The sequence below is a fragment of the Erithacus rubecula genome (assembly GCF_903797595.1).
Source record: "Erithacus rubecula genome assembly, chromosome: 19".
Taxonomy (NCBI): domain Eukaryota; kingdom Metazoa; phylum Chordata; class Aves; order Passeriformes; family Muscicapidae; genus Erithacus; species Erithacus rubecula.
The window spans coordinates 5957824-5974402 of record NC_136671.1 but is presented as its reverse complement, the minus strand read 5'-3'; the positions used below and the strand labels follow the sequence as shown (position 1 = coordinate 5974402).

The following is a 16579-nucleotide window of genomic DNA, read 5'->3' as shown; positions in this document are numbered from 1 at the left end:
TGACACCAGGGACTCTTCTGAGTGATTGTAAGCAGTCCCAGTTTGACAAACTGCACAGCCCCAGTCACACATTCCTCCTGGACTTGCACACTGGAATTTGCAGTTTTGAATATTTGAAGTAAACTGTATGTATTTTATATCCAACTGGAAGAGGAGATAAATCCTCTGAACTCTGTTCACCAGGCAGTCTTGGTAAGGAAGACATTTTCCATGCTAGTGTTGTTTACAGCTCCTCAGGCAGAGATAATCAATGGCTGTAGTCGTTCTGTGTCAGCATGTCCAACTCCACGAGGCTCCACAAGCTCCTGATGTTCTTGTATTTCTTTTATTGGGTGTCTTGTGGCTATTTGGGTGCTTTGTGGCTAAAGTTCATCCTTTGGTTGTTAAAAAAAGGAAGTGAAAGACCAGATTCAGTGTGCTGTGACCTTGTTGTCATCCTCCTGTTACTACACTGGGGTCCTCTGCTGAAGTCACCTGTCAGGATGTGCGCAGGGCATTGCTCCTTGTTACCACATCCTCAGCTGTCAATCCATGTGATTCCTTTAACCTCTGCTTGTTCTTTCTTCTGCTGCTTCTGCTTCACATGTGCACATTTCCATTCATGCTGCATTCATATCAGTCTTAAGATTTGGATCACAAACCTCTGCAAGCCACAATACATGCTGTGCATTTTTGTACAACAGAGAAAACTGCTTATATAAGGGTAGGAAATGTGTTCTTTTCAACACTGATCTCCTCTACACTGGAAGGACAGTTTGGGCTAACTGAAACTAAATCTATTCAAACCAACTCAAAAGTCACTGAGCATTTAACTTTCAATTTTGTCTAAAACCTTGAAACCTGTTACAATCAAGCCTTTCTCAGGACACCCAGGGCTCCTTGTGAGTGCTGTGAGGAAGATGGTGAGGACTGTTCTCTTTCTGCAGCTGCTGCAACTGCAGCATTCACACCACAAACACTCCCTGCATCTGCCAACCTTGGGGGGCTGCGATCTGCTGCTGGCTGCAAAGGCTACTTTGCAAGAACAATCCAGGATACCAATGGTCCATGAAGAGACTGCAGCAAGTACAATGTCTGCCCGGGCTGATGATAAACCTCTTGTAAATATAGCGGTTTTGACATGGGCATTTAACTCCTTAACATACCACAAATACTCAAAATGTACTTGAACAAATAAAACTGTAAAGTTAAGTTTGGAATCTTTGTGAAAACACGCTTAAATTGTATGCTTTGCTCTTGGCTCCAGGATCAGAGCAAATGGAGTTTCATACCTGGGGTAAGCTGAGAGCAATTATTCTTCCTGGACCAGTCTAAGAATCGGTCTAGTGGTACTGACAGGTGACATGCAGATCCCATATCCAAGGCTCTTCTATTTTCTGGGTGGTCCCTAAGCGTTTGATGCAGTTTTTTAAACATTTGCCTGACACAGTGTGCAGGAGAGAGCTGTTCCTGTCTGTCAGTGCTTAGACTTCTGAAAAACGATCAATTAGACCCCAATAACTGCAACTACCACACTTCTGGGTGCCTGCATTGGCAAGACCTCTCCGAAGATCTGGCTGCGGACTTTATCAGTAAATAGGAAATACACAGATAACGGCAGTAAAAGGAATTTGAGCAGCCGAAACCCGAGGCGAGATGCCTCCCGCCCCACGCTTAACTGGGAACGGGCAGTGACCCTGCATGCGAGCTGCTCCCGGAGTCGGGTGCCGGGGAGAGCAAAGCGAAGTTTCCTGGCTCCGGCGGGACCCCCCGAGCAGGAGGGAGGATCGGACACCCGCCCCCGGCCCCTGCCCCTGCCCCGGCCCGCGGCGGGCGGTGCTGCTCCCGGCAGGGCAGGGCCGGGCCGGGCGGGCCGGGGGCGGAGGGCGGGCGCCCCGCGGCTCCTCATATAGCACTGCCCGCGGCCGCGGCGCGCACAGCCGGCTCGCAGCCGCCGGGGCAGCGCAGCAGACCCGCCGCACCTTCCTTCCTGCGGAGCCCGTGGGACAGCGGCGGCGGCAGCATGACTTCGGCGGCGGTGGAAATTTTGGGGCTGGGCCTGGGCATCCTGGGCTGGGTGGGGGTGATCCTGGCCTGCGGGTTGCCCATGTGGCAAGTGTCGGCCTTCATCGACGTGAACATCGTGGTGGCGCAGACCATCTGGGAAGGGCTGTGGATGAGCTGCGTGGTGCAGAGCACGGGGCAGATGCAGTGCAAGGTGTACGACTCCATCCTGGCGCTGCCGCCCGAGGTGCAGGCGGGCCGGGCGCTCACTGTCATCGTGGCACTGCTGGGGCTGGTGGCGCTGATGGTGACCGTGGTGGGAGCGCAGTGCACCAACTGCATCCGGCCCGGGAAGATGAAGTCCCGCATCGTGATCGCCGGCGGGGCCATCTACATCCTCTGCGGGGTTCTGGTCCTCATCCCGCTCTGCTGGTTCGCCAACATCGTCATCAGCGACTTCTACGACCCCACCGTGCCGTCGTCCAAGAAGCGGGAGATGGGGGCCGCGCTCTACATCGGCTGGGCGGCCACTGCCCTGCTGCTCTTCGGGGGCTGCCTCATCTGCTGCTGCTCCTGCTCCCAGCGCGACGAGACCTCCTTCCCCGTCAAGTACTCGGCGCCGCGGCGGCCCACGTCCAACGGCGAGTACGACAAGAAGAACTACGTCTGAGCGGGGCTGGCCCGCTCCGCGGCCCCGCGGGGCACGGACAGACGGCTGCGGCCCGGGAGCGTCTGCGGCGAGCTCCAGCGCTCCCCTGCCTGGAGGCTCTTCTTAACGGGGACCCCCGTGAAGCGGCGGCCCTAGGCAGGGCAGCGCCCCGCTGCCCTCCAGCCCGGCTCCCCGGCGGGTCCGGCCGCTCCGCTGCGGGCAGCGCCGCGCTCCCGGTACTGACCGATCGCACTGCCGGCCGAGCAAAGCCCTCCCGGGCCGCCCAGAGCAGCGAACCAGCGTGTCCCCGGCCCGGGGCGGCCGGGGGAACCGAGAAGCCCGGGCGAGTCACGGCGGCCTTTACCGGGACGTCCCGTCCGGGCTTCGCCGCCGCCTGCCCGCCCGGCGTTACCGGGACATTTGTGAGTACTTTACCGCCCGCTATCGCTGCCGGTGGCTCGGGGCACCGCCTGGCTGCTCGGACCGGGCGTCGGGTGCACACCGAAGCCGAGGAACAGCTTTCCATTTTCGTTCTCTCTCCCAAAAGGCTGCATCTGGCAGTTTCTGCTCGGACTGATATGGTGGGAGGGGGATTGATCTATCTGGGCAATTAAAATAGGGATCCTGTCCAAAACATGATACTAACCTTGGTCCTTAATCCCACAAGCAGTAACTGTTTGGAGAGAGTTATCTGATTTTCTTCAGTTGTTTCAGTCCCTTAGTGAAGTGTATTGGTCTGTGTGTATTTGAAACCTTGAAAGAGACTTCAGGTAGTTGCTGTTCTTTAGTGGAGTACAAATCAGATAACACTAGATGTCTTTTGAAGTTCACCTCTTCTTCTTCAGCTTATGCTCTGTTTTTACTTGAATATGAACTCATGGCCAGAATTATTCGAGGACTAGATTAAAAAATCTAGGAGATCACTGTATATCCTGGCTCCAGGGGGGCCTCTGCTCCTCTCATCTGCACTACAGGAGACTGGAAATATAAAAATTGTCCCAGATACTGATGGTTGGGGGGAATTATGTCTTTGTGGCCTTCTTGCCAAGCTCTGCTTGCTGCCAGTTTTGAAATGTGTGTTCAATGTGCGCTTGGTTGGCTCTCACCATAGTTTTGTTAACACATGCTTTCTTTCATTTACCAAATCAAGCAAAAAATTGCTAGATGAGTTTTACCAAAAATATCTTGACTGGGACTTTATGCCAGGTGATCAATTGTGAAGTCATGACTCTCAGCTCTCAGCTCCTCTGCATTGCCCTAGTAACACTCTGCAGACTGGAAGATGGTCTGGTCAACATAACCAATTTTCCTGAGGTCAACACCTCCTGAAGTTAACCACAGTCTGAAATGTTAGCTTACACTTTTTCATTTTACACTGCAGAGACAAACTTTGTTAAGGGAGGGGCTTAAGGGGATGGTGTGATACTCCTCCAATCTAATTACTTGTAAATCCACACAGGATTATGCTACTGACTGTGGCAGCATCTGCATTGCCATAAGGAGATTTCTGCCAACAGGAGGAAATGTGCTGTTTATACTCCTCAGAGAACAACGCTACGACCTCACAGGTCCTCACAATCACAGAGCAATACAGTGCACACCTGACCTGAGCACTAACTCTTACAGCTATCTGATAACACCAAACTTATTGACAAACCATAACTGTGGGTCTGGCAGATTTACATGGGCTCTGTTCTTGCCTTGCTTAGAAAACTTAAAACCCTGGAGGTATTAGCAATTCCAAAAGTGGAATAAGAGACTAAAGCCTTGCCCCTGCAAATTTTGATATTGAATATTGAGCTTATGATTTATCATTTTGAAAATAACTGCTTTTGTTCTTTATACACAAAAATAGCAGAGTCTGAGCTCATCAAAGAATACAAAAGCAGAGCAATATGTCTACAACTCCTTCTGCTCTATTAAGAGGTGCAGTTCTAATAACTGTCTCCATTTAAATAAAAGCTGTAATATTGTTTTTATGATGTGATGTGTAGTGTTGGTACAAGAGTGAAATATTCTATATTTCATCATTGCAACTTTTTAAAAAGAGTGTAACCTTGTAAACTGTAAATGTATTTAAATGCTTATATTTTGCAAGAAATCTACCAAAGTTGGCTTGTTATATGGTTTGGTGCCTTTATTTGTTTCGTGACTAATTTACTTTAAATTGTAACATCCAACTGTATTTGTCACTCATCCTCACTCAGCTCTCTGGTGTCTAGCAAATGAGTCCACAGATACTAAATCCTGGACTTCTCTCTCTTTTGCCTCAAGTTAAAGAACTAAACCCCACTGACAGAAGTGTCCACATGCCTCTGAACAGTAGAGCCTTCAGAAGTGCTGCAGAAAGATGAAATCTTTCTGGACAATGCACCACTAGCATTTCAAATCAAAACTGGTGTCTTTGGGAGAGGGAGGGAAACCCATGCCATAGAAGGGAATTTTAACAAGCCAAATTTTTTGTATAAAGGCAGGGCTGGATCCTCTTAGAACCAAAACCTGAAAAAATTATACAGAAAGATGTCTTGGTAGAAGCCAGTGCTAACTGTGCATGTGCTACTAAACACAGCATCATCCTATCAAAACCATAACTTGTGGCTGAGATCAGTGGGGCAGCACCCAACAAGACTTGCAGGAAGTGGGGCCCATTTTTAAAAATATTTTTATATTTAATCTCATCCTTCAGTATCCTTAGTTGTTGCTGTGCTTTAAAAGATAACCTCAGAAAATGCTGTTACTGATATCACTGGCTCCAGGGTAAAAGTCTAAGTTGGTTTTTGCTATGATTTGTTTTCTAAGAACAAAGATCTAGTCCTGAACTTAAAACTTTGAAAGTGCTCGGGACAGGCCTGAACCTCATCCCAATGAAAAGATAAATCTATAGCACTTGTTTACTATTTTTATTTTGTATTTATGATTTCACATAAAAATAAAAACATGTAAACCTATCCCTGAACAGGGTCACTGTGTTTTGTGAAAGCCACTGGATTGTTTGGGCTCAGGAAGGTGGGATGTGATATTGGTGCTTAGTGGGAAATTACCTGGGCTACCTTTGGGGAGGAGAGCTGGCTCACCTGTGGGGAAGAAGGAAGGAAGGGCTGCTCCCTTGCAGAGCAGAGCAGGCAGCATCTCAGCTCTCCACTGAAGCCTCAGACAAAACAGAGCAAATAGCAGCAGTTGGTCTTGTGATGTGAGCACATTGGGAAGTGGAGTGTGAGTCCCAGCTATTTTGGGAACAGCTCTAAGCATGAAGCTTTTAAAGCTTTCAATTTCTACACATTTAAACTAAAAGGAAAAAAATTCTGCTGCTTGGATCAGCCCCAACCTGACCTGATACCCTAATTCTTTCTGCCAAACATTTCTTTTTTTTTCAAAAGTGCATTCAAGCTGGGGAAAAACATTTTCACAGATGCAGCAGAAGAGAACCTAAAAAAAAGAAAACCCCAAACCAATAAAGACTGGTAAAATACACAGACTAATTGCTGGTGGAAAAATTTGCCTAAGTTATATGATTAACAGGGAGACATTCAATATTTTGCAGATTTTTTTTTGCAAGATTTTCAAGCTTTGTTCTAACAAACTGTTGCTTTAAAAACGAAGAAAAAACATCTTCAAAGCCTTCATTTTGCAGCATACTTGCCAGCTCAGTTGAGATTAACAAAAGCTCCTTGCCACCCTCCCATTGCTATGCACATGCTGAGCTGGAAAAAGGGTGTCTGTCGGCTTGGCCTTTGTCCTGCTAAACGAACCATTTCATAGTTATGAATTTGAAAGTAACCTGCAGTTCATACCCTCCAAATCTGGTTAGATCCTGTCTGTGCAAAGAAGGGAAATGCACCAGGCAGAGGGAAAAGGAAGCTCAATCAGTCACGTTTGCTGCAGGATGTTTAAGGAAATATTTCCTTTTCCTGTACAAAGATGTTTGTTGGGCATCTGCTCTTTGAAACATACAAAACATTTTACTCTTGAAGTGAGAAAACAGTGTAACTTCAGATTTTTTAGATCTATTCTCTGATCAAATACTATGCAAGGAATTTGTTCTTTTTCCTTGGCCATCTTTCAAATCCCAAATGCAGGTCTCCTCCAACACATCCATATATCTGTAATGCTAAGAGAGTCCTGCCTGTCAGGAGCCATATGCCACATGTAAGTGCCATATTCATGCATATATTGAACAATATATTAATGCAGTATTCAGCATCAGATGGTACCCACAATGCATCCCTTTTGTGTGTGCACTGAAGAAGAAAATCATTAATTAAGTACATGTGTTTGAGGATTTGCTTTTATAAGTCTGCTTGGTAAGACATAACAAATATTCCTGCTGTATAAGATTAATTGGGTGAGAGCAGGTGAATTCTCTTTTCAGGTCAAATACTGCATTTGTTTTACTTATAGCCTGATTGTAATAAGACAAATCATTCTAAAAACAAAGCCTCAAGAGGTTCTTATATTTATATTTTGGATGTGACTGAGTTCTATAACATTTATTTTGATCAGATCTTTTTTTGTGTCTGTGTGTGTGTGACTGCTCCAGACTGTTCCTTGCTGACTCTACAGCAATAAGCTCTCTGTCTAGAAACGTCCTCCTTCTACCTACTACAACTCTTAGTTAGAAGAAAAGGAGAACTTCAACCACTGCATCACTGATAAAACCTCCCACTGCTACAGTGAAGCCTTTGCAGTTGCTTGGATACACAAGAATTGCTTCACCTTTTTCTTGAACACAGATTAAGACATCATGAATCAATGCAGCTGTGTGCTTTGTCTGTGGCATTTGGGGGTTTTGTTTACAACACTGAACTTCCCCCTCCTTCCAAAGCTCACCATGTGGATTCAACCCAAAATCATGCAGAGAAAGGTAAGGAGTAGCAGGACTCAGCATGGAAACACAAGTGTTTGACACAGGGCTGAAGGCATCTGCCCAGGGCTGGTGCCAGCCCCCTCATCAGCTTGAGCCCAGCTGCAGCCTGGCCACTCACCTACTGCCCTCAGGGAGAGCTTTGCCCCTCTGAAACTGGCACCTATGGTTTGGGTAAGCTCAGGATAATGGGGGACAAAACCACACAAACTTTACCATTTAAAATGTGAAAATACCCCATTGGGGTCTGTCTTAAAAGTGATACAGGAAAATGAATATATGAATGAGTCTGGATGTCAGCCATCCTGACAAGAATTAACTGGTGCATTAACTGAACTACTGGCTTTAGCTTTTAGATTTGAGAACAATAGAATCATACAGCATGATTAAAGTGAAAGAAGAATGAGCCTTGAGACTACTGTCCAGCTGTTTTGGTCTCAGACTACAAAATAAAAAAAAAAAAGGGAAACATATCTCACTTCAAAAGCCACAGCCTTCTCAATGAAACACACAGATCTCATTACATAATAATGGAGAGTAAACAACAAGACCACCTCTGATATCCAGTACAGAAGGACTTTGAGCATCTAGAAAACCAGGCATTAAATAAAATAAGCTGCATTTTTACTCTGATCTTCCTCAGAGCATCTTGAATGGCAAAAGCCACTCACATTGACTAAAGCCCTGGAAACAGGGTATTCACAGCAGGTAAAGGTGATCCTGAAGCCCAGCTGATTTGTCATCCACACTAGTTGCTCCTTCTTTAGGAAAAAGTAGCCTTAGTTTGGGCATGATGAAGTGCCTCAGTGCTTTTATGTAAAGCAATAGAGTGGATCCATTCCTCATGACACCCCAGCTCCAAATCCAGGGATGTTCCCTTCTGGTGGATCCTCAAGGCTGCACCAGCCAGGAAGAGGGTTTGGATGGCCCAGGGAGGTGCTCTGGTGTACACAAACAAAACAGATCAGATGAAGCCTGTTCATGTTTATTTACAGAGGAGAACAAAAGTAAATGTTTAAAATAGCTGATTTTTCCAGGCAAACAACAGATAACCTTCTCAAAATGACTCTGTCACTGAGCAAGCTGTGAACTCTGTGCCAGTTGTATCATCCTGTGCATTTCTCCTGCAAGGAGGTAAGTTGCATGTGCACATTTTAGGTCTTTAGCACCAGCTGTGGAACATTTTTGATTTTTTACAGATAAGTAGAAGATTTCTATGGGTTGAACAAATGGACAAACCAGATCCCAGAACAATTTTAATCTGGTAGGAAAAAGATTTTGCTATGTTAAATGGATGTTGGGTTTCAGCTGTGTATGATCCTGAAGTTTCAGTGAGGCAGGTTAGCTGATAGAGCTCTGAGTGACATTCCTCTTGATCCCATGCCAGGTACTCTGACAATTAATCTAACCATATGAGGGTAACTCTGGGCTCTGTTCCCACTCTCAAACACATTCAGAGCTGAATCGATTCCCCTCTGTTACACTCATACAGAACTCATTAGCATTAACTGTGTTTGTTATCAGAACACTTCCACACAAGGTTAAACCTTGAGAGAATTTAGGCTTAGGTACAAAAGATCACTCAGGAAAGAAAAATAGGCTTTGCTTGACAAGAACATATGTGAAATCTCAAAATGGTAGGATTCAGTTTCAATATACCTTCACATATTTGAAGGATTGGGACAAAAAACAACAATCACCAATTCTTATCAGCTCTAACAAGTGCCTAGCACGGCAGAATTCTTGCACTATGTATATTTTTAGATTACTCTTCCAGTTATAATGTTCTGTCCTTACTGTATATCTTTTGTTAGAATTAGGATATCTGCTGCAGCAGACTGGATAACCTTTAGCCTGAGCTACAAAACCTTTAACAGTTTCCAATTATAACAGCAATCTTTCATTCTTTAATACAAATAAACCCAAGTGTTATCTCGACACAGAAGACTCACATGAATACCCAATGACTACAGAATGATTTCACCATTTTTTTTCCTCTATAATTTCCTGGTATTATTTCATTGGAAGTGACTGCCAAGATTCAAGCAACATAATACATTTCACTGTTTACATCTACTTTATTTTTGTTGTACTGTTGACATTTCAAAATGTTGACATGCAAGGCAAGTTTTAAAAATTGAACATCTACTTGAAATCTATTATGTCCTTGAACCCTTAAGTTATTTTTAGGCTGTCCCGTTTTCTCCTGATTTTCTTGACCAGTTGAGAATGCATCCAAATACATGTCAATTTTATAAAATCTCAACTCCCACATCTTGTGTCATTGGAAGAGTTTTAATTTTTCAGAAAGGTGTAAGACAGTAATGTCCATTTTCAGACATGTGGAACTAGTGTCCCCATAAATATAAACTTTGTCTACTGTAAAACTGTGGATTTGGCAGCAGTTTGGAGAAAGAGAGTGTTCCATTGGGTGGGAATTACATTAGGAAGAAACTAAACAAAGACATTATTAAAGCAGTTATTCTGCAACTGTAGATAGTAGATATTCCCAGAAGCCAATATCATACTGAGTCTCCAGGAGTAAAATGCTGTTGTTTGGATTATATTAAAAGAGACTTCTTGTCTACCTGGGGTTATTAATGACCACAACTATTTAAGACATCCATATCATCATTATAGTGTCCCTCCTAAAAGGAAAGCTATTATCCATGGCATCCTGCCCAGATTCCTGCAGAGCTGATTACATTCTTTAGAACCTGCACTTTTAGGTCAGTACAGCAATCCTGACTTCATACCTGGATGCTGTATGGGCTCATTTCCCACTCTGAAGCTGTTACTGACATCTGTCCTAAAGGCTGATCATTCGTGGTGGAAGAACAATCCCTTTTTCTCCTGCCTCTCTCACAAAGTTGGAGATTTTTTTTGCTTTCTGTCTGCAAAGTGGATTCACAGCCTTGCAGAAATGGCCTCTGGCAGATTTCAGTGCAAGTACTGAACTCCACTGGTGTGTAGAAAACAAGCCCACTTCAAAGACAGGGTGGGAGGAGGCACTAAATTACAAGACCAAGTTTTTTCCCCTTAATAGAGTTACTGAAATCTGAGTAAAGCTGAACAAGAAATTGAGAATTTCAGTTTTAGCACCTGTTGCTACACAGAAATTCAGATTGTGGAGGAAAGGGCAAACTGCAACCCTTCTCCTGAACCAAAAGGTCTGAGGTCTGTCCTGGCCTCAACATGGGCAAGCAGGATGCAGGAACTCTTAAACTGCTGTGAAACTTCACTTTGTGACCTTGCAAGGAAGTTGGAATCAAACAAGGGTCTTGACTCAGAGGAGGAAAAAGGAAAGACATAAGTTAGTGCATTATAATGAGCAAAGTGGGGAAAGACCCCACACTGCTGTAGGCACCCAGCTGAGTGTCTGAGGTGACAGTGAAAGCACAGACACTGCACACTGCTGAACAGTCAACATGAATGAGAGCCTGGAAATGGAAATGAACATATCCAGGGCAGAAGCAACAACTAAAGAGCTCAATTAACTTAAACTACAATTAACTTTGTTTCAGATTGTCCCCAAGCTGAAAATACAATAGGAAAGGATTTTTTTAACAGAGCAGAAAATAGTACACATAACACCTGTGTAGGTAAGGTGGAGAATGCCCTGGACAGTGAGAAGGTTTAAAGTTTTTTTGTTTTAAAAAAAGGGATGGAGCTATTAAGAGTGATTAGACACTGGATAAAAACCAGCACAAGTGACTAAATATAAAGGCATGAGATGAGACTAGATACTGCTTAGCTAATAACTAATTAATCTGTCACAGTAAAGTCTTTTTGGGTCTCCCTGTCCATTTGCCTGAGGTGCTCTCTAACATCCATCCTGATGAAGGAAGAAGGTGAGGCAAAGAGGAAATACAAAGTTTAATGAAATAAAAGACCACAAAAATGTGCCGAATAACAAAAAAATGAGGAGTCATCACATTTCTTTCCTAAGGGCTGTAATCAGGGAGGAGGAGGAAGGGTAGCAGTGATTCTCAAATAGTTTCTGCCAAGTCTGTGCAGCATTCTTGGAGCCATACACTGTATCTGTATCTTTGAAAGGCTCAGAGAAGATACCCTTTTCAAAAGCAATCACTTATTGGTTATTTAGAGATAATGAAACAGATGAGTGAGCAGATATATACACACATGGAGACTTGTCAGAATGGGATATCGGCCCAGAACAAAAACAGTATCTACATTTACTGGCAAAAATTCCCCATAAGAATTGAGATAGTTGAGAGTTTATTAGATAGTATGAGCTCAAATAAAAAGAATACAAGTTAGGAAGACAACAATGCTGGCTTTAGCTTCTAACCATTCCAAAAAGATATTTATCTATCAAAGAGATCTTGTTGTCTCCTATCACGTATTTGTGGAATGAGATGAGGCTTTTCAGACTGGGTGGATGACCCCTGTGCAGCTGTGCTACATTTCATTCTCCCTTTTGTTGCACAGACAGTTTAGTGGGACACACTCCCATATCCTATTCCCTTTCCCTTGTTATTCACAGCAGAAGCTTTCACTTAGCATTTCTAATAGTGCCATGTAGTGCTGTGGTTTCAGGAAATGCCTGGCTGTATTCACTGCTAAATCAAGCAGGAGTCGTGCTGGCAATTCAAGGAACACCTCATCAGAGAGAAAAAAGCAATTGCTGCTGAGCTATTGTTTTCCATTTCATTTCACACACTCAAAGAGCTGTGGTGACCACCCAGTGGGTGCCCTGAAATACAGATTCCAAGACACCTTCCTGAGCTAGAAAGGCAAACCGGATTTACTGCTTACCCTCTATTGTTACTCAGTCTCTCCTTTCCTCTTAGTTCTTTATTTTCTATTTTTGTACTTCACCCTGTCATTTTCAGTCCTTTTCACATCCCCTTCTCATTTTTGTATGCAACTGTTGGAAAGCTCTGTCCCTTTGACACTGTGTGCTACACTCAGGGACTTTTCTAAGGGGATACTCTACAACAGGAGCCAGCAATTCAGTATGAGTCAGAAAAATGAGTCAGAATTCAGTAGCTTTTGAAAGGAAAAAGTCTCATAAAAAGGATATGTTCATTATGTTATTGTTTTAATTACTCTGTCCTTAACACTGATATCAGCTAATCTACTTACATGGCTACACAGCAAGTGGAACCAGCTGAAACAACAATACTCTTCCCCTTCTTCATGTTTATGAAACAGCACACTCTGGATTTGCAACGCAGGTAACCAAATGCAACACCCATGTATGCTGTTTTGGTGGGTGTGAGCAAACTGCAGCCCAATAACAGGATAAAGAAACCTAAACACTGGAGGGAGATTCAGTCCTTTGGTAGAAAGAATTGGAGGCAGTTTTGCTTAATGTTAGAGGCAGATAACACAGGCAGAAAAAGCTCACAAGGAGAGAAAACAGGCAGGCAGAGAGGGAAAAACTGCAGGGTGGTTTGGCTTTTCCTCAGAATGTTTTAGGGGGACAGAATCTCCCTCCCTAGAACAGACATGTCTGGGAAATTCCACAAGTGTTTTACAAAATGTGCATATAGGTCTTTAAAGGACTGTGCTTAATTTTTCAAAATGTAACTTTTACAAAATCCAGAAATGGTGCTGTCTGATAGCACACACTTGCAGAGCCATTAACCCTGGAGGGTAATGCATTTTACTGACAAAAGCTATAAATAACAAAGAGCATACCAGGTTTTATATTATTAAAGCAGAAAATGTTTTCAGCCATGAAGATTTCGGCAAGTGAGAAAGTAAAGCTTGAGATGACAGACAACATCTTAAAATTCCCAAGGAAAATACCACAATCAGTGTTGGGTAGTAATCTGGTCTGGTACCAGTTACCTGAACTCTCAATTATGAAAAAATTGGATTTCTAGAAATCTGGATATAACTGAAAACTGGATATTGATTTAACCTAGTAAGCAATGACTGTGTAATTGAGGAAATCATGGACAGTGTAAAATAAACACTAAACAAGCCCTGGCTCTGTTTAGAAGGTAATTAATTGAGCAGTGTGGCACATACCAAGTGGCACCATGAAGCACCACAGTTCTCAGCTAAAGGATCAGGTTGCAGAATTATATTACAGCACTAGTTCTGCAGCTGCTGAGATCTTGTTTCCATAGCAGGGCAACAGCTTTTCAATTTTGAGATCCTGTAAAAATAAGCAGCTCCCACATGAGTGATTAGCTGGACATCACTGAAGACTCTTTTGAGTTTCTTTGAACTTGGCAGTTACCACTGGAAAAACCCAGTTTGTTTCGGAGACTATCGCTTTAAAAAAAAAAAAAAATTAATTTTAACAGCTTTCATATGATGTAACAAAGTCATTTCCAGTTAAAAGAGACTTCTCTGAAGGAAGCACAGCAGTCTCAGAAATAGATTTGTAATGTTATTTTTTTTTTAAAGATGAGTGTAATCGTGTACAATAGGAAGGGGACATTTTGGTCAGTGCATGGTCTCAGAAGAGGAACTTAGCCATGGCCCAAGAAGGTACTCTCAGACCTCAGAGCAAGCTGTATTCTTTCTAGTTGAGTCCTGAATTACTACTGACCATACCAGTGTTTAAAGAAAAAGTTTTATGTGCCACTTCCTTCTAGGCTACTTATGCAGTTAGACTTTCAGATCAGAGAGTAGATAATTATTAATGAAATATTTATTTTGAGAGCCCCTTGGTAACTCCTTTCAGCAAATAAAAGCATAGTAAGAGCTGACTGTCCCTGTGGATTCTTTCCAATTCAATGGCAGGTACCTCCAATTTTCCACTGACATGCTGCAAATGAATGATTAAATGAAAGTAAATTCCACTGAGCTAAACAGTGGAAAGAGACACCAACACCACAGACACTGGAAATTCAGAGAAGCTGCAGCAATAAGAGGTGACTCTAAGTACTATAAAAGACAGCATCCATTTGTTCTAAGGGACTATTATCTCATTTGCAAAGGCCAGAAAGGAATCATCCCAAAACTGCTTTTGAAAAGAAAACAAAGGACACAGAATGTCACAGTACCCATCTAACACAGGCAAGCTAGTCATTAATGTGAAGGGATACCCGAGAAATCATCCACAGTTCTTAAGCAAATAGCAAAGACTTCAGAGAAGGATGTTGAACTAAGGAATAGAAAAATCCCCAGATTTGTTAGTAAAATAAACCCAGATCCAGCACTGGAAGGAACTATGTTGTGATACAGCTTGTGTTACACCTTTTACCCTAGTTTAGTTCATGAGGTATGATTAGGCTTGCCTATAAATTCCTATGGGATTGGTTCTAATTCTGATTTAAGAATAGCTTGTGAGCTTTCAGCTCATTGAGAATATATGCATCAGCAACTCTGCTAAATGCTTGTTGTGATATCAAATTACCAGACAAGTCTTTATCTCTGGTTATTGAGACCTTAGTGCATTGCCCAGACACACACCATGAGAGCAGACAGCAAGTCAAGGTAACACATGCCAGGATAACAACCCAGCAGCCACAACTGCCTCGAGGGGGCAGAGGAAGTCAAAATTATTCTCTCACACTGCAGCAGTGACTGGGAAACCACATTTTCTGCTCTGTCAGACCCAGGGATATCATGAGTTTAGGTACCAATGAAGTTGAGGATTTGTTGCCTACTTTCAACATGTTTGGTCCTTTGCGTTTCTCCTCTAATTCTGCCACCTTCTGAATGACAAAAATGAAAACTCAAATGCTTCAAAAGAATGGTGTCCAGTCTGGAATAAAAAGCTCACAATTTTCTTTCCCTAGTGAATGTTCTGCAATATTTCCTGCTAAGTGTGTGTTTATAACCCAAATGCTTGAACATAAAGGTGGCATTTTTGAGCTCCACCCTGGCAGCATATTTTTCAGTTCTTGAATCTGCTCCAAGGGAACTTTTAGTACCACCTTGAAAGCCAACAATGGTACATGAGCGCCAAGAGGAATTTCAATTTTTCCATTTAAAGAAACAAACATTTTACTGCTTTCTTTCCCTCAAGCCAGACTTATTCACACAGGAATTTCCAGAGGAATTTTTTCAAGAATATTCCTTCTATGATGGAATCAAATCATCAAAGCCATTTACTAACAGATGTACACACAAAAAAAAATCAACAAATTATGCTGTTTATTGCCATGAGAACAGTGTTGGTGTTTTATGCTTTGATTCCTTCTCAGTTGTGATTACTCCCTTTGCCTTTTAATAGCTACTGCTCTGTATTGCTCCCCTCTTTACAAGTTAGCACACCCTGAGAGGCCAATTCAACACAACAAAACACCTTCAAAGAACTTCTGTACAAAAGAGACTGATTTTAAAACTTCCTCTACTGGACTTTACAAGTGGGATAGTCCAGACTAGTGATTAGAGTGATGTAAAGTTTTATTTCTCTTGTATTTCTGGACAGATGAGCGCTGGAAATGTTGTCCTGAAAACAGGAGTGGAAGAAGTCAAACTGAAGTATAAATGATAAAACATGACAATTCTAAGGTACTTTTCCTACCTGAGTTTTCTGGAGTACATGAGATTTAAGTAAACAATCAAACAGCTCTCCTGCAAACCATGCAGCATTTGAAGACTGCAATGGCTCTCTCAGATCCTGTCAGGTTTACAAGTGATTGCTATCTACTAATATAAACTCAAATTGCTGATAGAGCAGCTAAAACTACCAGATCTGAAATACCTGATTTATTACTTCTGCCATAAAAGCAGAGCAGTAAGAAAGACTACTAAGAAAGTAGTCACAGGGAATAGTGGGAAGAAATAGCAGATACTGTAGCTAAATTTGATATGGATTATGAACTAGAGCTCCTGCTGTTATAGTACCAATCTGTATTTTCATCTAAGTACCAAAGCATAAAAGACAGTCTGATGATAAACATTCATACCCCTGTAAATCAGGACAAATCCTCCCAATATCTCCCAGTATTCAACCCAGAAATATTTTCTGTCTTTTATAATAAAAGGTTTTACAATAGCAAGTAAAAATAATGAATATTTGCAAAATAATTTGCTTGTGATTTGTGGTGATTTTAACTTCCATTAATAAAAGCAATCAGTACTATTACACTGTTCCATAGGGTTGCAGTTTTTCATACAATATCTAGATGCATATCAAGTCACCAGAAAAC

General features: G+C 42.7%; 1 protein-coding gene across 1 annotated transcript; it reads left to right on the top strand.

Moving 5' to 3' along the window:
* The first annotated feature begins 1915 nt into the window (after positions 1-1915).
* CLDN5 (claudin 5) lies at positions 1916-4726 on the top strand. Its single transcript, XM_079322078.1, has one exon. It carries the CDS (start codon positions 2003-2005, stop codon positions 2651-2653), a length of 651 nt encoding a protein of 216 aa, XP_079178204.1. The 5' UTR covers positions 1916-2002; the 3' UTR covers positions 2654-4726.
* Positions 4727-16579: the final 11853 nt, after the last annotated feature.